We start from the raw sequence: 19290 nt of genomic DNA, 5'->3' as shown, positions 1-19290 counted from the left end.
CCACGGCGAAACAAGGATTGGCACCTGTGACGACCATGTCCGCGACGTCGGACGCGACGAAGCCGACAAACGCTGCCGGCCCTTGAATCTTCGCTCTTCCTCTCCTGAGCGACGGGTGATCGTCAATCTCCGAGGTGTTGACGCTTGCTATGCGTGAATGGCCTGTCGCGCAAGAAGGAGACGGCAGACAAGTGTATAGAAGGTGCGGAGGTGTGAGGTCGAATACGAGAGTCGGTTGCGTGCGGCTCTCATTTGCCGGAACACTGCATCCTTCCTCCCCGTGTGCCAAATACTATCACACTCAGCTGCCTCAAAGCACGATACTCTCTTGATCTGAAGCGATGTCATCTAGATACCTCGTGTCAACGACTCCCTCGCTAGATTTGTCGACACGAGATATGACTGTGCCTTTCCACAGCTCGTCGTTGCCCTGCTTTGGTGAAGAGAGAGAGTGTGTGACAGTATTCTGCACACAGGGACGTTCCACCGACTTCCAGTTCACATCTACTCTTAGTCTATCGACTCGCTTTCACAATCCAATATTGCGAACTTGGACAAGCGATCAGAATGCAGATTTTCATACGCAAGGGAAGGTTTGATACAAGCTAATGTCAACATACCGAAAATAGGTAATGCTTCGTCAATAATCTCGAACAAAAAGTCTAACCGAATAAAACGAGCGAGTGTTTATTGGCAGTCCAAGTCTGCTGTACAAAGCAATGTAAGTAGTAACAGGCAGCATGATGTCGCTACCAACTCTCATGTTTCGATCTCCGTCTTCAGATACGCAACTTCAATGGGTTGCTGCCGTTGTTGAGCGACGTACAATTGGCAGCAGTGGCAACAGTCGAACAGTCGATATTGGCACAGGCATCCTCAAGTCCTGGGGTGAAGTTGACTTGGTCAGAGATGCCATTGTCGGTGGCAGAATCGAGCCAAAGGATGTTTGCATCGGGCAGAACATTGCAGCATCTAAAGGTGTTGATGTCGCTGATAGCATGAGCAATGACATCGGCATCCGAGGGCATCATGATAATGCTCCTGAGGTTCTGGAGAACGTGGGTATCGAACACCATCATCAGGTCCATGGCGGCACAGTTGAAGGCATCAGTATCACCACCAGCGAAGTCGCTGTTGCTGATGAGGGTCTTGAGCTGACACGGCTCGTCCTGAGCGAAGAGCAGAGTCTGCATGGTGGCATTCTGAATCTCCATGCCGTGGGCTAGGCCACTGGCCTCGTTGAGGAAAGCATTGACAGTGTTGACATCGATGTTCCACTGGTCGATTGCGGCTTTAGCGTCATCTGCTGAGGGATTATCGGTGACCGAGTCAAGCATGCAAGGATCGGCTGCCTGGCGACGATATTTGCCATTGGGCCCGGCTGCAACAGCGGTGATGGATGCAGCAAAAGTAAGAACTGTGGTTGCGATGGAGAAATGCATCTTTCCTCTCAAGTGTTTGACAAAGATCAAATAGTATGTTTGGATAGTGGTAGTATGCTTTGAGATGAGGTGCTGGATTAATGCCTTTAACAAATGATGCTGCGACTCAAGACATTTATACAGACATAAGCCCAGGCTTCGAAGTAAAGATCTCTCTACAACCACGAGAACAGTATCGTCGTCGTGTCTGAGTTGCGTAAACCAAATCTATATCCGTCACCGTTGACCATCATCAACTCGTGAATAGATTTCATGCCACGAATATGGTAACGAAACAGTCATGATGTGAATGAGGGTCCTCCGTCGTCGACTTGTCATCTGACTCAGTGATAGAGAATGTTGGAGCTCCCTTAGTGATTGCTAGGTCCGTTGGACGTCAAAAGTAGTGTGAGACGTAACAGTTCGGTACGTACCAATATGGCCGCTAAGTCTGAGACAACCTTCTAAGCAAGCCAAATATAGCGCCACACTCTGCTATGATCTTACCAACATTGTAGTCTCCGGCCTCTGCGGTACGATCGACGAATGACTCGGTCATCTTTGTACGTACAAAGCATGGTGCGATCAGTTGTGTGCGGAATGGGAATCCGAGAGCATCTTCTTGGTATCTGATAGACTTTCACAATCCACGCACACCGAACTTGCCAGCCATGTACGTTGATGCGAGAGTGTCTTCGCAATATCCCGCCAAGAACTCATGAGGACGAGGTGTTTCTTGAAACCGTCCGAGGTATCATGCGTCTTCTTAAAATAGTGGAGAGCAAGCACTGTTGTGTAGTATGTGCCAGTCAAATTGACGTCGACTTCACGTGTGCCAGGCTGAACTAGGTCGGCATCTTCTGGTAAGTCTTTCGGGAAGGCGATATCTAGTATAGATCCTCCAGAAATGCCAGCATTGGCGATAAAAGCATGACCTCCTTGGCTGCTTCTCCCGGATTTCAAAATGTGCCATATGCGACCGTAGAGATGCATTATATATAGTAGAAGGAGCGCTCCGCATATGGGCGAAGAAAACTGTGCGGCGCCATAACACGGCGTTGTCGCAAAACTGGAAGCGATGGCTTCGAAGTCAACAGTTTTGGCCTTCGTTGGCATCGGTAACCTTCCTATCTCGCTCAAAGTCGAGGGGACGACTAATCGACAGCATCAAATTGTGCTTGTGAATGTGTCTCTCAAAGCAAATTTATGCACAGGTCAACATGCACGCATAAATATTTGCTTCTAAAGCATATAAACTTAGGTGAAGTGGACTGGAAAATTGCTAAAAGATTCTTCTGATTCTTCTTCGTACATAACTCTCCGTTTCTTTTGTTAACTCGTAAAAGCGTCTCAAAATCGTGTCTAGAAAGTCCAACCCATGCTGCGCAGCCTGCATGCAGGCGCTTCTGGTGGACGTAAATGATAAGAAAAGGAAAGAAAGTTGCTGCTGTCTTCAAGACAGTCGAATGGGAAGAAATGGGTGTAAATGAATGACTTGAAGCGAAAATGGTTGTCAAGAACCAGGAGTCATGAATCTTCGGGCTTCACAAGACTGCGGATCACCTATACAGCGGCAACGAGTTTGCCACTACCGTAGGCAATGTTTGTGACGTTCTGTCCGCTCAGAGGGGTGTTGATACCAAGAATGCTGCTGCCGCAAGAAGGTTGGTTGCTAACGCTCAAGTCAAGAGAGCACTGCTCATCAACACCGTTAGTGCAGATGGAGTTGTAGATGTTCCAGAGACCGTAGTTCTTAGCAACCCAGCTTTTGGGCTCGCTGATGCAGGAAGCAATGAAGTTCATGCTATTGGCGGCCGAGAACGCGAGCTTGCCGTCAGAGTTCTTGAGAAGGTGAGCGCACTCGTCCATGCCAACGCTCTCGTACTCCATCTCGACACCGCCGCCCATGGTGGGGTCAACAGTAGCGTTCTTGCCGGTGACGAGGGTGTTCCAGGCATCATAACTCATGTCATAGGCACCTCCGGACTGGTCGACGCGCAGAAGGTGAAGGGAGCGGCCTTGGTGGCTGACCTTGACACACATGTTGTCACAGCCGACGCTCATGGGCCAGTAGGCCACACGGTTGGTGTCGATCTTGCATCCAAGGACTCCAACGGAGCTAGAGTACTCAACATGAGGGGTGGCCGAGATAGTATCTCTCTTCTGCAGAACCTTCTCGGTGGGGAGAGCAGCCGCAGTGGCAGCGAGAACAGTGAGAATGGCGGAGACAGAGAGTTGCATTTTGTTTGATGTTTCTTGCCGTGGTGAAAGATGAAGACAAGGAAGTGAAATGCCGAGATCGACTGGCTAAAAGAGTATACAAGGATTCTGAGATGATAGTAGTGTGAGTCCGAGAAGGAGTGTCTGCCGATTCCACAGGAACCTGACGAAAGAGAGTGATTGAGAGAGAGGAAAGTAAGGACTGGTTGGCTGTATCAGGGAAACCATTACCAGAGACCTACGATGATTTATATATGCGTGTGTCTAGTGGAGTTGCTGCCCGTGCTAAAGTCAGTTTACCCAAGATTTTTCGTGTCCTCGCTCCTCTTGTCGAATAGGCGTACGAGCCCACCATCCATGATGTGGGAGTTTCAACGACTGGGCGAGAAGCGACGAATGAGAACGGCCAGAGATGCAAAGAGAAGAAGATTTTCCTGCTGGCACCTGCAGGCGCTGTGCGCTGTGCACGATGCGGTTGACTTGGACTTCTCTCGGCGGCAATCCCGCAACTGCAATCCGCGTGTTGGTTGTGGGTCACGGCCCGCCCGGGCCCAGGAGTTGACCATGAAGCACGAGGGTTGATGTTCGGATGTGGAGACAAGGTTGACGATGCGTTGAAGACGTGCGGTTAAGGGCCACCGAAAGTCTCAAGAACGTGATGAAAATGAAAAAGGTTGCCGCCACGGTGCGCCTGTCCCAAGCACCTGTCTCTAGAATCAGGTACCCGTCGGTTTCGCCTTGGCTAGAAGGCTGTTGTGCACCTGGCTTTGCTTTGCCTCATGCAAGCGCCAGGAACAGCCGCGCGAAAGGAAACGCTGTCGCCTGCGTGTAATCCAGTGCGATGGCGTGTGAATACATGTGAAATCATCGTTTGTTCGGCACGCAGTTGCGCTGGATGGCCCACTCGTGGACTTTACCGTGGCTCAAAAGCATCGACATCGAGGTCACTGTGCGTATGTCGACAAAGGAAACCCTGGAAAGTGTGGGTGCGGAGTGATCGCCTCTCTTGCTCAGGAACCGTGCAAGAAGTCCCCACCAGTGATTCGTAGGCTCGGCGTCACCTCAACATCGTCAAAAGAACAATGCACACTCTGGAGGAATTGATACCGCTGTGAGACTGGCTAGGAGAACAAACCTTGTCCACTGTCCTTGCTGCATGCAGCTTTGGTCATGCGCCTGCCTTGCAAGGAAGTCGTTGTGTCGTCACGATCGCGACTTGTTGGTGGAAGTTTGGGGCTTCTGCGGACACGAGCAAGTCTTCTCCACCGAACACCGAAGTGGTGCCCAAATGAAGATTGACGGCAGATCTTTTTACAAGAAACAGAACGTCTCACGCTGCGAAACAGAGCCAACTACTTGTGTGTCGTACTCGGCGGTCTGCCTTGAAAGCGACAAATCTACACAATCATGAGTGCGACACGTCTCTTGTACCTATATGGATGTTGTGCCGTGCAGCCAGTTACTTCGACTAAAGTGTCGTGTTCCTTGTCCTCGCATCGGTTGTTCAGTCCCGATCCGCCATCAACGAGATCGACGGTGTCTTGACTCGGTTCCCACTCTGCACCATATGGAGGGATTAATGGCGCAAGCACACCAGGTCCACAGAGGAGTTGCATTATTGAAGGGGAGCAAGAAGGAGCTGTAGAAGCTGCAAGTTTGAAACGTAGGTATTGTGCCTCCAGAGTGCTACGGCGTGACGTACGTATTTTGGCACACGGGGGAGATGAAACCCGCCGAGTCCCCCAGCGCACTCCTCCTCCAAACGACCATGTAGCCCAACCCTCTCAATACCTGTCGACATTCTCGTATGCCACCGGCACGAAATAGTTAGAGACTATATATATTGTCTGCAAGGCACCTATGACCGACCCGTGAGCGTCGCGACACGCTTTTGAGCGACAAGGCTTGTTGCGAAACAATTGGAACGCGCCCCCTCCCACTCAGCAGTCATGTCCGACTATGGCAGAGCTGGCTTCCATCGCCCACCACCGGTTGATAGCACCGATGACTCAGGAAGTGACTTCGAACGCGATGATGCTGGACACAGGGCCCGCACTTCGACCGATATCAGACAGCTGGACTTAAAAATACTAGAAAGAGAGGAAGAAGCCGAAGAGCTGTTGACTGGTCAAGAGAAGGACAAGCGACGCAGAGGTCTATTCACACGAAATGACGGGCCGTCGAGCGGTGTCAAAATTAGCAAGAGAGAACGCAGAAAGTACTTGCGTGAGGCCAATCGCAAAGGCAAGAAGTACCCCAAAGAGGAGGAAGAGAGTGTACTCATGTACGACATGGAAGAAGGCCACAAGGACAGTTCCGACTCGGCAAACTCGTCGGATGCTGACAGACTGAGGTTGAAAGAGATGCCAGAGCCAGTCGAACGCCGCAAATCACGGATCAGGAAACTCACGGCTGCTCATGTCGTTATTGTCATTGCTTTCATTGGTCTCCTACTTGGTGCTTACAAGGCATCTCGTAACTATAGGCCTCAGGTTCGCCCTCTGGTGAACGCCCTCAGCAATGGTAGCTCAATCTTTGCTCCAACGACTATCTTCATCTCGCTTGACGGGTTTCGCGCCGATTTCCTCTACCGCAATATAACACCATCACTGAGTGCCTTCGTCCAAGCTGGCACCTCTCCAGAATACATGTAAGTGTGTGGGAATATAGCCAAACAAGCAACCCGCTGCCAAACGAGGGGGTCTTGTTTTTTTGTTTGAAAAAAACTTCGGTCATCCAGTCATTGTACAAAAGTATCGTGCTAACCACGATTTGGCTAGGACCCCTTCGTTCCCCAGCGTGACTTTCGTTAATCACAACTCGCTAGTCACGGGTCTATATCCCGAATCGCATGGTATTGTGGGAAATAGCTTCTGGGATCCTGAATTCAAGGAAGATTTCTTCTATACTGATCCTGCCAGGAGCATGCAGCCTAAGTGGTGGACTGCTGAGCCTATATGGGTCACCGCCGAGAATCAGGATGTCCGCACCGCTATTCATATGTGGCCTGGGTCCGAAGCTCACATCGGTACTGAGCCCACATTTGTTGACAAATACGAAGGCCACGAGTTGCTCAAAAATAAGGTTGACCGTATCCTCGGCCTGCTGGACCTTCCTGGACCTCTTGATAAAGACGCAAGTCTTGATAGGCCTCGACCACAATTGATTGCTGCTTATGTGCCGGATGTTGATCGTGATGGTCATTTGTATGGCCCGAACAGTACCGAAATCAGATCCACTATATCTAGTGTCGACGCCATGTTGGGTCAGCTGTTCTCGGGACTCGAACAGCGAAACTTGACAGATATTGTGAACATTGTCATAGTTTCTGACCACGGTATGGCTACAACGTCCACATCTCGCCTGGTTCAACTCGACGATATTATCGATATGTCCCTTATAGAGCGTACAGATGGTTGGCCGCTATACGGACTTCGCCCTAAGAACGAGTCGGACATTGAGCCTCTATACAATCACCTGAAGCAAGAAGCGACAAACATGGAGGGATTCGATGTCTACCTGAAAGATCGCGATATGCCTGAACGCTATCATTTCTCGCATAACGACCGTATTGCACCTCTTTGGGTCATACCTTGGACCGGATGGGCCATCGTAGTCAAAGAGGAGTTCAATGTTGAGGAAGCGAAGAAGACTGGTCAAGTGTATCATCCTATAGGTGTACATGGATACGATCATGAACATCCTCTGATGCGAGCCATATTTGTGGCCAGAGGTCCTGCTTTCCCTCATACACCGGGTAGTAAGCTAGAACCCTTCCAGAACATCGAGGTCTACAATCTCGTCTGCGACTCTATCGGGGTTGTACCTAATCCTAATAACGGCACACTACGTCTACCGCTCAAGCCTATTGGACTGCACGGCTCTATGCCACCTAAAAATCTTCCGGAAGATATGCCAGAGGACTCGTCCAACTCGATCGCGATGTCGACAGAAACTACGATAGGGGCTCTGTCCTCAACCCAGGCTTCTCGACCAACGATCGCTACCACGGATGCTGCTGCTCCAACGCGACCAGTGATCCACGACGACGTAAGCCAAGAAGATGAAGATAACAATGGCAAAGACACAAACTTGTGGTGGGACTGGGTCAAGGGAAAGCTGGATGGTGCTAAAGACTGGGCCACTGGAGTTTATGATAAAGTGTCCGACAAGATCTCAGGTGCTGCATCAAACTCAGGGGGCGGTGACAAATGAGAGCAAGTAGTATCGGCACCTAGGTTCTATGCCACAACATCTTGCAGAAATATAACCGCGATTTTTTATGAGAAATATCCCCAAATGTTGTGTTCTGGTGCGGTACAGGCTGTCTCGAGGCACGATACTTTCTAGGCGCGCAGCGACGGCCACGGGATCCATCGTCTCATCAGCTCTCCGAGCAGATTCATCGACTCAGGAAATACATGTGCCTCCCTACAGCTCGTTATCACGACACGTTTCTCGGAAGGAGACCGAGGTGACGGAATTTAGTGACGAGTTCAGCAGACTCGCTTCTGGGTTCTATCGCAGCAGATATGGATAACTAATCAGCAACGATGAGACACCCACGTTTCACGAGGCACGGGACAACAAAAAGGCTCTTTTTCATGACTATATGAACAGGCGATGATCAGGTCGTCACACGATCGAATGGACGCGCTCTCCTTTGTGAAGGCAAAGAGCGAGAACAAGCTGTCATAAATCATACACAACTCTTAGAACGGACGAGCCTCCCTGGAGCGCCGACAGAACACGTCTCAGCGAATGTCGCTCTCTTCCTGTATGATCTCGTGCATTGATGCAACTATTCCTGACTTGACCCTTACTCAAGTCAGGCACCTGCACACGGGCCTCGCGTACCTGCAGATTGAATTCACGCACCTGTATACGGGTCACAGGCACCTGTATACAGAACCCTGGTACCTACAGAAGGAACTCAGATACCTGGAGACGGAACCCAAACACTTTCAGAAGGAAGTCAGGAACTTGGGCATCTAGAAAAAAAATGAAATCAGGAAACCAGACACCTGCAGAAAAAACTCAAGTACACACGGTACTTATGCACCCGCAAAAGGAATTCAGGCACCTGTAGCAGGGAACTAAGCACCTCCAGACCGAACCCAAGCACATAGGGAAGGTACCTACAGACGAGATTCAGGCACTTGAGAAAGAAAGAAGGCACGAACGTGACGATTGGGAAACGAACAGGCTCTTCTTCCCATGGCTATATGATACACGAATTGAACATTAATGAATCCAAACAACATGATACAATGAAACACGCTCTTGCCTCGTTAAAAACCTTCGTGGGTAAAAAGAGTTACAAGCGCTATGCCCACGAAACAACGATCATGCGGTACAATTGAAGTTAACACTTCTCCTGTACTTCGGTCTCAGTCATACTTGGCTCCGAGTCCTCAAACTCCTCGTCAGAAAAAGAAAAATCGTCATCGAATACCATGTCGGGTTCACAAAGAGGCGTCTGGTGCACGTCGGGCCAACGCACATCATATTCCTGGATGCGATTACGATAGAATTGCTTGGTTGATTCGGGCAAAACCATCTCCCTCCACAGCTGCTCGATGTCGATTGTGTCGTCCCAATTGGTGATATAACACCTTGTGTTTTTGATGGCATATCTCTCAGCCAGCGCGACGAGGGCCGTACAATGACGAGCCCAGTGAAGAACGTCGTCGCCTTCGAGAGTGCCTTGGTGTTGGCGGAACTCGACAGTGGCTGCCGGCTCGTTTTTGGTAACGTCCCGGGAACAGTATGAGAAATTTACCATTCTGCCTTTGGTGCCCAGAAGCTTGACAAACGCTTCGATAGGAACCGCTGCCGAGTCCACGCCATCAAACAGGGCCTTCCGGATCTCTGAGAGCGACTGGTAGTTCCAGATCACTTCAAGAGACCCTTCGGAAATGTTTCCTGCTTGATTGCATAGGTATGCGTGGTGTTCTGTTGGAGACGGGCACTCGGTAGCGAAATCGACACGGTTTGATAATGTCTCGAAATCGGTACCCCGTTTGCGTGGGACTGTCATGCGGGCAAGCTCATGCTCATAAATGAGGGTGAGGTATGCAAGATTCTGAAGAGTCCTGACGCTGAACGGTGTGCCGTCCTGTTTACCGACGTGGATGTGCATGGCACATTCATCGTCGATGATGTAGTTGAGGCCATCGCTACGAAGGGCTGCGGAAATTCTATTGACTTCATCGCAGGCTTCGCGAGGCGAGCTATGGGGAGCTGTAACAATTTCCGTGCCGACAAAGTCGGTGGTTTCTGCTTGCTCTGACGTACATAGCCCGGTGGCGATTTTGGCTGATTTGCTGAGACCGTTCAAGCTGGCGTCATGGGTGAGATGAAGACGAGCAGCTGAAAAGTCGGCTTGTTTGCCAGCACCTTGATAGATGCTTGTCGATCCGAGACCAGGGGCTACCTGTAGTCTTTTTTGCATGATGCTCAAGGCTTCGGTAGAGTAGCCGCGGTAAAGACTTGCTTGACCGTCAGCTCTCGTCACGAGAGATGTCCTTGGAGCACTGCTGTTGGGATCGAGAAAGGCGAAATTGCGGTACTCGTTTTTGAGGTACTGGGGGCCGACTTTGGAAAGTCTGACCTCACCAGGGTTGCTTACGACCTTGACGTTACCACTGATTTCTTGTTTGAGTTGGTCGGCGGTGAGACGAAGCTTGAGCTCGTACTCAAGGCCAAAGGTGATGTTGGAGGACATGCTGGAGCAGCCGGAGGTGGTTGAGGAAGAAGCCATGTTTGAGTCTGGCGAGATAACGTAGAGACAAGAGTCTGATACGAGATAGGATGATGGAAGGTCTTGAGTTTCGACTGAAAAGAGCTGCGTGTTGATGATAACGAGACTTTGGTCTGGACTGCAAGATACGAAAAGAAGGAAGATGGAAGGGTGTGGGAAACAGACGCATACTTATACTTGCCATCACGGAACTTATTAACGTGCTCTATCACAAGTATATAGCATGTATCAGGCAGCAGTGTTTCCTGAACAGGACCAGAATAGAGCAAGAAAGCGTGTGTTGAACATGGAATGATCGCACGTGGAACTGCCGAAACGTGGAGTCGGCTTACAAGAGCTATGGCCATATCGAACGTGTCTGTGGTAATATTCCAATGCCATTTAGTCGTATGTAGCGTATGATATAGTAGGTACTGACCAAGTCCTCTAAGGGGCAGAGGAACTTTTACTCGCCCGACACCGTCTATGACACCTGGAGCGCATCGAAGATTTCGGCAATCTGGGTAGTATTGTACCCAACCGCCAAAGCACATTGGAGCAAGATTCTAGCCTTTTGAGGATCGAAGTTACCGCTAGCAATCGACCAATCGTTGCTTTCGGGGGAGACAAATCCGTTCATCGTGCGAGTAGAGAAAACCATAGGGATGCCGGTTTCGTTGTAAACAGCTTGAGCGACCTGTCTACCCTTCGATGTCCAGCCGCCAGCACCTGCACCGGCGAAGACGATGGCCTCGGCACCTGAGTCAGCAGATGCGCGGATGAGCTCCGGGTTACTGTCCTGGTGACCGTAAAGAATATCGACTTGAGGAAGCGAGGTCAGGTTCAAAGGCGCAAGGTCGAAGAAGGGCTTGCCGGCAGGCGTCGCGACCGAGTAGTAGAATTGAGGGACAGAGTTCAAGAAGAAGCCAAGATGGCCTTGCTCAATAGCCTTGAATGTGTCTAGAGAGTTTGCGTTGTTCTTGACCACGTAGAAGGCACTGTCAATACGGTCATTCAGAGTGACCATAGTACCACGACCCTTGGCCTCGGGGGTGACGGCCAGTGTGACAGCTTGATACAGGTTCAAAGGACCATCTGCTGAAGTAGCAGTAGAGGGACGCATAGCACCGACAACTACAACAGGCTTATCGGATGCAATGGTGAGATCCAAGAAGAATGCGGTTTCCTCAAGAGTATCAGTGCCGTGGGTCACCACAGCACCACTCGAGGTGCTTCTGGCGAGTTCAGATGTGATTTGACGATTCAGTTCCAACAGAATAGTCGCGTTGATGTTCCCAGAATCGACGTTAGATATTTGGATGCCATTGATATTCGAGATGTTGAGCAGCTCTGGTACGGCGTCAATCAAAGTTTGAATGGCAACAGCCCCAGCTGTGTATCCGGTAGTCTGAACGCCCGAACCAGCAGAACCAGCGATAGTACCACCTACAGTATGTCAGCATGCTGTTGAAATTGTCGAAGTGTGATACATACCAGTGCCAAAGATGGTTACATTGCCTAGACTGGCATTAACGCTCGCAACCGATTGACGGACTTCGAGCTGTGGAAATGTAGGCAGAGCAGCAGCCTGGCATAGAGGGCCAAGAGCAGTGAGAAGAGATAGTGTTCTAAGCATGTTGATGAGAGGCAGAGTGATATTCTTCGACAGACGACGAATGTCGAGATAGAACGAGGGAGGGGAAAACGAAAGCGTAAGTAGAAAATGACTCTTCACCCCAGCAGACTCACGAAGGACTCGCAATTTATATAGTCATCAAGCATGCTACCTTGCACGCCGATGCTACCAAGCGGAAAACCTGTTCGAGGTACGAGGCGGTCCACTATCGGCGAGGTGATTGATACGCCATCATACACTATCAGATCCTATCGTGGCTTAGATCGCGGTAACCAGGTGAGTTCGATGAGCGATTTTGACCTCGATGAGTTTTGGAGGGGTAAGAGATATTGGGCAAGGTTTCCGAGAGATGTTCTTGTTACCCCTCGGTAACTACCAAAGCAGATAGAAAGCACGCCTATCGCAACACCGCTAGAGTTGGGATCTTGGCTTTGGCACCACTAGCCTTGGAGTCGACTGGGCACCCCAGTGCCGGATTACAAGTGTCGTGTAGGCATGGACAGTGCAGCGATATCGCCTCCAAAAGCTGCCGGGCCGGGTGACAAAGGTGTTGATAAGGACATCGCGACGAGAAGTTGGGGTAAGGAAGGAAGGTCAAGGCGGGCATGATGGAACCCAGAGCCCCAGAATGACCCGCACGTTCACCATGCGCACCAATGGCATATCAGCCGGCCGAGCGATAGGCGTACGTCAAGCCCGGGTAGAGAAAAAGCAGAACGTCAACCGATGTATCGCGATAAGGGCTAGGCGCGAGGAATACAATTTCTTCGGCATGGAGCACGAGACGGAATAGCATATCTCACACCAGCACATGATGGGAGAAGGCTCGTTGTATTACGTGCACGCATTATTGGACAAAGAGAAGAAAAGACGTGATTTTCATGAGGCGATTCATTGAGCCTACGGATATATTGAAGCACTGTATGCCAGCGCCAGACAACAACGAATCCATTCCCAAACTTTTGTTGACCGTAGCATCTTCGAGTACATGTCCCGCTTACTTGAGGGGAATGAAACGGGAAGAGTGGGTAGCACCAATACCGGGGCGACCGTGCTTGACGGGCTTGCTGGATGGTTGTTAGGAAAATGCTCGAGACTGACGATTAATGCAGAGCAACTTACTATGAGATGGAGAATTCACCAAGGTAGTGACCGACCATCTCGGCCTTGACTTCGACCTGGTTGAACTCCTTACCGGAGTAGACACCGACAACGGAGCCGATCATCTCGGGGACAATGATCATGTCACGGAGGTGAGTCTTGACAAGGTCGGGCTTCTCGTTGGGCTTGGCCTCCTGCTTGGCCTTGCGGAGCTTCTTGATCAGACCCATGGGCTTGCGCTTGAGACCACGGTTGAAGCGTCTGCGGGCACGGGCGTGGACGACATCACGGAGCTGCTCGGAGGAAAGGTCGAGGAGCTGGTCAAGGTCGATACCACGGTAGGTGAACTTCTTGAAGGATCTCTTGGCCTTGAGGGCTGTTGTGACGACTCAGTCAGTCCATGTTCCATCTTCCTGCACCCCTTTCGTGGCCTGTCCACAGGGTTTTATTCCATTGCGCGGTGTCGCGAAGGGGTGCGGTGCGTTTAGAGTCATCTCATACCAGCAGCCTCCTCGGCGTTCTGTAAGAAGCATGTCAGCAATTGTTCATGATGTGCAGAGTTATTCGCAGGGAACTGCTCAGGCGCAAACGTACGTATTCGGTGTCGGCCATTGTGTCGGTGTGTGAGGTCGAAGTTGTCGGGACGCAAGCTGGTTCAGATGGGCTGTGGGCAAATTCGAACAAAATCTCATGAATCTCGCTTCGCGGCCGTGCGTCTCACGTGACCAATCTCGTTCCTTCCGAATGTGCCTGCCTCTGGTGACAGTAAAAGTGAAGCACCTTGATGAATGCGATCTTCTTGATCCTCAATCAAGGATCTTCTGTAGAATTGCATGTAAGGTGTCGGAATGGTCTTCGCGGGCTGTTCATGGTTTCTAGAGACGGTGGAGCGCAGCATGACTTATTTACAGCATAGTCATATAACATCACGCGCTCAAATTTCACGAGTAGGCAGGAAATGCGCGACAATTTGATCATGGAGGAATTGTAGAGTTCTCCATTCGTGGCCCTGGCTACAAATAAAGCAGTCAGAGTATGGCCGTGCCTTTTGCGGCTTCAGCGTAGAGACTTTCTCCCATGCGCCCGACTGCTCCCACAAACGAAACCACCCATCCGCACCAGTTTTGTTTTCGATCAGCGTTGCGATACGCTTAGTCGAAAAGACCGAAGCCCATGTCGTCGTCGGACTCCTCCTTCTCCTCGGCCTTTTCCTCAGCGGGGGCAGCCTCGGCGGCGGCACCAGCAGCGGGAGCACCACCAGCGGCGGCACCAGCACCACCGGAAGGAACGGAGGCGAGCTTGGCGGAACCCTCGGAGATCAGCTGCAGATTTTGTTAGTATCGTGCGGTCGAGAAATAATTTGCGGTCCGGTGGGATGTATGCGTACCTCCTGGATGTTCTTGCCCTCGAGCTCGGAGATGAGCTTGTCGAGACGCTCACCCTCAGCGTCGACACCGACGGAGGAGAGGACGGACTTGATGTCCTCGGCAGAGGGGGACTCGTTGCCGGCGAGGTTGAGGAGGAGGTAGGCTGCAAGGTACTTCATTTTGAATTTCTGAATGCGCGTTCTGTCAGTGCGTGTCGCAAATGGAGTGGGATGTCGATGTGTGCGAGAGAAGGACTGACGGTGGTGGGATTTGATGAAACAGTGAGAGGCAATCGATTTAACCGTGAGTTGGACGGAGACTAACCACTTGTACTGCGGAATAAAAGTGAGGAGCGCGTTTGAGTATAGAAGAGTTTTGCAAAGACGCTGACGCTGTGCGAGTGGTTTGACGCTAAGCGGCTTGGCGCAGTCGGCCACGAGAGCAACCCTGTCGACCTTTGAACTTTGAACATTTGAGAGACTTGCCCGTTGTGAACAGTCGAGTTGAACATCACATATCTGAAGTCGCCTTCGAAATGATAGGAGAGGTAGTGAGGTAGTGGTTGGGTTGAAGAGAACAACCCAATCCCATATCATTGACCACGATCGAACGGCTTGAGTGTGCGACCTTCCACTCCCTGCTTCATGACCATTTCTCCCAGACAGAAGCATGGCGAAATATCCTCAGTATAGGATTGTGACGAGCACTAGCTGCCGTACACTGACCATGTTATCTCCAAGTCTCGACACTCATCTTCCGGCCAGGTCGGCCTGAACAAGAGACGATGCGGAGTTGTAGTATGCCATTGCAAACGTCGAATCCATTGTAGTCCAAAGGTGACCCTGTCGTCGTCGGACTTAGCCGCTTCCGGTTGGTCACTTGGCCGTGAGCGTGTACTTAAGGATCTTGAAGTTCTAACATCGTTGCTCCATCTCTCCGTCGCTTCTCGTCCGTCGCCTTTCCGTCAACTCGCAAATCTCAGCGCCGGCTGCCTCCATCACAGCATGCCTGGATCTGACTCACCGACAAATCGCCATCTCTAACGACTCTGCAGCCATGAGTGTGAGTCTGATGCGCGACAAGCATGATCGCACGCCGCTCTGCACAACAAGGCTGACGCGATAGACAGCTCCTCAACTCCATCCTCTCGTCCATTAACGGCGGTCAGCCCGCTCCACCCCGTCCACAAGCACTTTCCTCTACCGCCAGAACGAATCCGCCGCCACGTAACCCAGCTCCGCAGCAAGTGCCACCGAAGCGAAAGGCAGAAGACGCTGCTAGCGACCTCAAACCCAAAGTCGCAAGAACAGACACCAACACATCAAAGTTCGAAAGCAATGCCTCCCTAGCCCCACCACCGTCACGCAGCACCACATCGTCACCCGCCCAAAGAGCCGCTTTGCCGCCTCCCAAGGCTGCCATCCCTTACCGTGGTAGCGGCCCTTCTGCGAAGACACAACCAGCATCAAAGATCGCCACCGCATCTCCCGCACCCACACGGCCTCCTACCACTTCTACCACACCTGTCTCAGCATCCGCTTCTACTAAAGGAGGCTATCTGGCTGTATTGGAACGCGCCAAACAAAACGCCGAAGCGGCCAAACTGGCTGGTCAAATCAAGCACAAGCCAGTAGAGAAGCTTACCAAGAAGGATCGCCTGCGTCTTGTCGAGGAGGCTCGTGCCGCAGCAAAAGGCAAACCTCTGGCGAACAGGGACACAAAGGCTGGCTTGAAAGGCAGGGGAAAGAGTGTCGAACCTTTGGCGGACCCCAAAACAAATGCGCCGGGTAAAGACAAGAAGAAATCCGTGGAAGTTGCATACAAAGGTACCATGCGTGCCAACGCTCCCGCTGCTCCTGTCTATCGTGGTACTATGGGTGGTCCTGGCGGTGCTGCCGCCCGTAAACCAATTGCCAAAGCCCACGCACCCGGCAGGTCTGGTTATGGTGCTGGTCGTCGCTACGCTTCGTATTCCGATGAAGAGGAGGAAGAAGAGGACGACGAACCAGAAGACGATTATGAATCGGGATCCGACATGGAGGCTGGCGTTGACGATCTTTACGAAGAAGAACAGGCATCTGCACGTATTGCGAAGCGTGAAGATGCTATAGCCTTGGCCGAAGAAAACGAGCTCAAGCGCCAGAAAGCTGAGAAGAAGCGCAAACTGGAAGCCCTTGCCTCAAAGGCAAAGCCACGCACCTACTGACACTTTGTCACCCCTCGACCTTCACATATCTTTCCTGCTTTGTTTCTTCCGTTTCACAAACTGTTTTGGAGTACACTGATTCCATTGGAGGCGTTAGTCTTGCTTTATTCATTTATTCGATTGCCGGAAGCCTGGGAGCGACGGGAAATGCATTGGGCCGGACTATTAGCGATATTGCTACGAATTGCATGATATCAGTTTCATCAGGGTGCCTGCGGGTAACCCATTCTTCTACATACCACTCTTTTGCCTGTCTGTGATGGCTTCAGAGCTTGATAATATCAGTCTCATCACCAACAAGACTCCATGTCGGCGACACCCTTTTCATGATTCAGTGCCGACGTTTATCTTGTCATGACGCTCAGCCTCGCTCTTAAGCAGTCGTAAACACTGTAAATACCGTTGCCATGCTCGATGGCAGCATTAGTTCTGGAAGTTGTTTCGGCTTGTTCGGTAGTACGCCTTCAGCTTAGTGACCAGCAGAGAGGTGCCTCCTCCTTACCGTTATCACTCAGCCATTGAGCTTTCTTCGGATAACGTTTACTGATAGCAGATCTCAAGACGAGGAACAGCCACCTTGATGATCTTCAAGTCTGACATGTGTCCCTCGTCATCAATCTCCTCCACTTGACTTACTACACCTCATAAGTAAAAAGGGCCGTATACAAAAAAAGTTTGAATTACCAGTTGTCAGATTTTGGTCTCGACTTGTCAGAATAACGATGAATACGCCGAAGTCTCCGAACACGCCGAGCAAACAGGGCGTCTTCATGAACGGGCGCCCTGTAAGGATTGCATCTATGCTCAAAGAATCCAACCAATCCAAATTTTTCTTCTCCTGTTCGAAAAAAAAGTTTATTGATAATCTGCAGGAACAATTTCGCCATTCTCTTGGTACCTGACTAAACATAAGAATTCGTGTCGTGTCGAGTTCTGTGAAACTAAACATTTCTCTTTCTGTTTACAAATCCAACTCTCTTCGAGAAAGCACCCTATCTCTCCGGACTAAGAAAGGCGGAACTATCTTACGCAAAGTGGAAGGATTGCGTGATTCGACAACATAACGAAGAATCCTGGAAGGATATATTATTATCAATATCAACCCTCTCTTTCTCTCGCCACCTTTCTTCCATCTCGGAATACACATCTACGACACTTTTTAGATCATCAAGATGCAGCCCTCGGAACATGGACAACACGGCTTTGGCACTCTCGCCGTGCACGCCGGATCGCCGCACGACCCTGTCACTGGTGCTGTGATTGAATCTGTAAGTCATGTCTTTCTAGATAGATTCAAGCCTGCCATGGAAATCATCAACCTTTACAAGGAATGCCGGACCAGTGACCATTTCCCATGATGAGAATGGGAGGAACACGATGACGCCTTTTACCATTCTCGATGCGGGCTTGAAAGCATCTATAAGCATGATCAAAATGAATTTCAGACTGACGAAAGTGATCAGATCTCTCTTTCAACAACATATGCTCAGACTGCTGTCGGTCAACCCGTTGGCGCATACGAGTACACTCGTAGCTCAAACCCCAATCGTGACAACTTTGAGAACTGCATCGCAGCACTGGAAAAGGCAAAGTACGCTCTGGCCTTCAGCTCCGGATCCGCAACCACAGCCATCATTCTCCAATCTCTGGCCACTGGCTCTCACGTCGTCAGTGTATCTGATGTGTACGGCGGAACCCACCGTTACTTTACCAAGGTAGCAAAGGCCCACGGTGTCCACGTCACATTCACCCCCAGCATCGAATTAGACGTCGAAGCACTCATCAAGCCCGAGACCAAATTGGTCTGGATCGAGACACCCTCAAACCCCACTCTGTCTCTTGTCGACATTTCCGCCGTTGCAGAAATTGCCCACAAGCACGGCATCCTAGTCGTTGTCGACAACACCTTCATGAGCCCTTATATCCAAAACCCCCTCTCTCACGGCGCAGACATTGTAGTCCACAGCGTGACAAAGTACATCAACGGTCACAGTGACGTCCTCATGGGTGTCGCAGCCTTCAACAGCGACGACCTCAAAGAACGCCTCGGCTTCCTTCAAAACGCCATCGGTGCCGTTCCTGGAGCTTTCGACTGCTGGCTCGCTCACCGTGGTGTAAAGACGCTGCATCTGCGCGCTCGTGAAGCCTCCAAGAATGGCAAAATGGTTGCCGAAGCTCTCGCCGCTTCCCCTCTCGTCCGTGCCGTAAACTATCCAGGCTTGGACTCGCATCCTCAGCGTAAGATTGCGCTCAAGCAGCACAGAGATGGTCTTGGCGGCGGTATGCTGTCTTTCCGTATTGCCGGAGGCAAAGCAGCTGCTGAGCGCTTCTGCGCTGCTACCAAGATCTTCACCCTTGCGGAATCGCTTGGTGGTGTGGAGAGTTTGGTGGAACTTCCTGCTAGCATGACACATATGGGTATTCCCAAGGAGCAGAGAGAGGCTGCTGGTGTGTTTGACGATTTGGTCAGAATCAGCTGTGGTGTCGAGGAGGGTGAGGATTTGGTCAAGGATGTCATGGCTGCTTTGAAGAAGGTCGCTGGAGAGAGCAATGGTACCGCTACCAACGGTAATGGCACCGCATAGATTTGATGCCAC

General features: G+C 50.9%; 10 protein-coding genes across 10 annotated transcripts; 3 read left to right on the top strand and 7 right to left on the bottom strand.

The window, feature by feature from the left end:
• Positions 1-563: 563 nt before the first annotated feature.
• On the bottom strand, positions 564-1816 carry AUEXF2481DRAFT_686134 (uncharacterized protein). Its single transcript, XM_013488902.1, has one exon. The coding sequence runs from the start codon at positions 1440-1442 to the stop codon at positions 780-782; it is 663 nt and encodes a 220-aa protein (XP_013344356.1). The 5' UTR covers positions 1443-1816; the 3' UTR covers positions 564-779.
• Positions 1817-2006: 190 nt separating this feature from the next.
• On the bottom strand, positions 2007-2414 carry AUEXF2481DRAFT_29175 (uncharacterized protein; the record flags this gene model as incomplete). Its single annotated transcript, XM_013488697.1, has 1 exon — positions 2007-2414. One exon carries the CDS (start codon positions 2412-2414, stop codon positions 2007-2009), a length of 408 nt encoding a protein of 135 aa, XP_013344151.1.
• Positions 2415-2713: 299 nt separating this feature from the next.
• Positions 2714-3773, bottom strand: AUEXF2481DRAFT_686132 (uncharacterized protein). The gene has a single exon (XM_013488901.1). The coding sequence runs from the start codon at positions 3660-3662 to the stop codon at positions 2985-2987; it is 678 nt and encodes a 225-aa protein (XP_013344355.1). The 5' UTR covers positions 3663-3773; the 3' UTR covers positions 2714-2984.
• A 2231-nt stretch (positions 3774-6004) lies between these two features.
• AUEXF2481DRAFT_65361 (uncharacterized protein) lies at positions 6005-7856 on the top strand (the record flags this gene model as incomplete). Its single annotated transcript, XM_013488829.1, has 2 exons — positions 6005-6291; positions 6422-7856. 2 exons carry the CDS (start codon positions 6005-6007, stop codon positions 7854-7856), a joined length of 1722 nt encoding a protein of 573 aa, XP_013344283.1.
• Positions 7857-9006: 1150 nt separating this feature from the next.
• On the bottom strand, positions 9007-10404 carry AUEXF2481DRAFT_4710 (uncharacterized protein; the record flags this gene model as incomplete). The annotated part of the gene is made up of 1 exon (XM_013488621.1): positions 9007-10404. The coding sequence occupies one exon, from the start codon at positions 10402-10404 to the stop codon at positions 9007-9009; it is 1398 nt and encodes a 465-aa protein (XP_013344075.1).
• A 231-nt stretch (positions 10405-10635) lies between these two features.
• On the bottom strand, positions 10636-12390 carry AUEXF2481DRAFT_685214 (uncharacterized protein). Its single transcript, XM_013488900.1, has 2 exons — positions 11878-12390; positions 10636-11829 (listed from the first exon to the last, which is right to left on the bottom strand). Exons 1-2 carry the CDS (start codon positions 12017-12019, stop codon positions 10868-10870), a joined length of 1104 nt encoding a protein of 367 aa, XP_013344354.1. The 5' UTR covers positions 12020-12390; the 3' UTR covers positions 10636-10867.
• Positions 12391-12885: 495 nt separating this feature from the next.
• On the bottom strand, positions 12886-13774 carry AUEXF2481DRAFT_39605 (uncharacterized protein). Its single transcript, XM_013488764.1, has 4 exons — positions 13715-13774; positions 13622-13640; positions 13142-13496; positions 12886-13086 (listed from the first exon to the last, which is right to left on the bottom strand). Exons 1-4 carry the CDS (start codon positions 13730-13732, stop codon positions 13017-13019), a joined length of 462 nt encoding a protein of 153 aa, XP_013344218.1. The 5' UTR covers positions 13733-13774; the 3' UTR covers positions 12886-13016.
• Positions 13775-14147: 373 nt separating this feature from the next.
• On the bottom strand, positions 14148-14810 carry AUEXF2481DRAFT_39603 (uncharacterized protein). The gene is made up of 3 exons (XM_013488763.1): positions 14747-14810; positions 14508-14675; positions 14148-14442 (listed from the first exon to the last, which is right to left on the bottom strand). Exons 2-3 carry the CDS (start codon positions 14664-14666, stop codon positions 14272-14274), a joined length of 330 nt encoding a protein of 109 aa, XP_013344217.1. The 5' UTR covers positions 14667-14675; positions 14747-14810; the 3' UTR covers positions 14148-14271.
• A 541-nt stretch (positions 14811-15351) lies between these two features.
• Positions 15352-17000, top strand: AUEXF2481DRAFT_685397 (uncharacterized protein). The gene is made up of 2 exons (XM_013488899.1): positions 15352-15549; positions 15617-17000. Exons 1-2 carry the CDS (start codon positions 15544-15546, stop codon positions 16691-16693), a joined length of 1083 nt encoding a protein of 360 aa, XP_013344353.1. The 5' UTR covers positions 15352-15543; the 3' UTR covers positions 16694-17000.
• A 496-nt stretch (positions 17001-17496) lies between these two features.
• AUEXF2481DRAFT_88547 (uncharacterized protein) lies at positions 17497-19278 on the top strand (the record flags this gene model as incomplete). Its single annotated transcript, XM_013488847.1, has 2 exons — positions 17497-17961; positions 18139-19278. The coding sequence occupies exons 1-2, from the start codon at positions 17866-17868 to the stop codon at positions 19276-19278; spliced, it is 1236 nt and encodes a 411-aa protein (XP_013344301.1). The 5' UTR covers positions 17497-17865.
• Between the last annotated feature and the right edge of the window lie 12 nt (positions 19279-19290).

The sequence above is a fragment of the Aureobasidium subglaciale genome, assembly GCF_000721755.1.
Source record: "Aureobasidium subglaciale EXF-2481 unplaced genomic scaffold scaffold_9, whole genome shotgun sequence".
Lineage (NCBI taxonomy): Eukaryota > Fungi > Ascomycota > Dothideomycetes > Dothideales > Saccotheciaceae > Aureobasidium > Aureobasidium subglaciale.
Note: the sequence above shows the minus strand (reverse complement) of the source record. Positions and strands in the feature narration are given on the sequence as shown.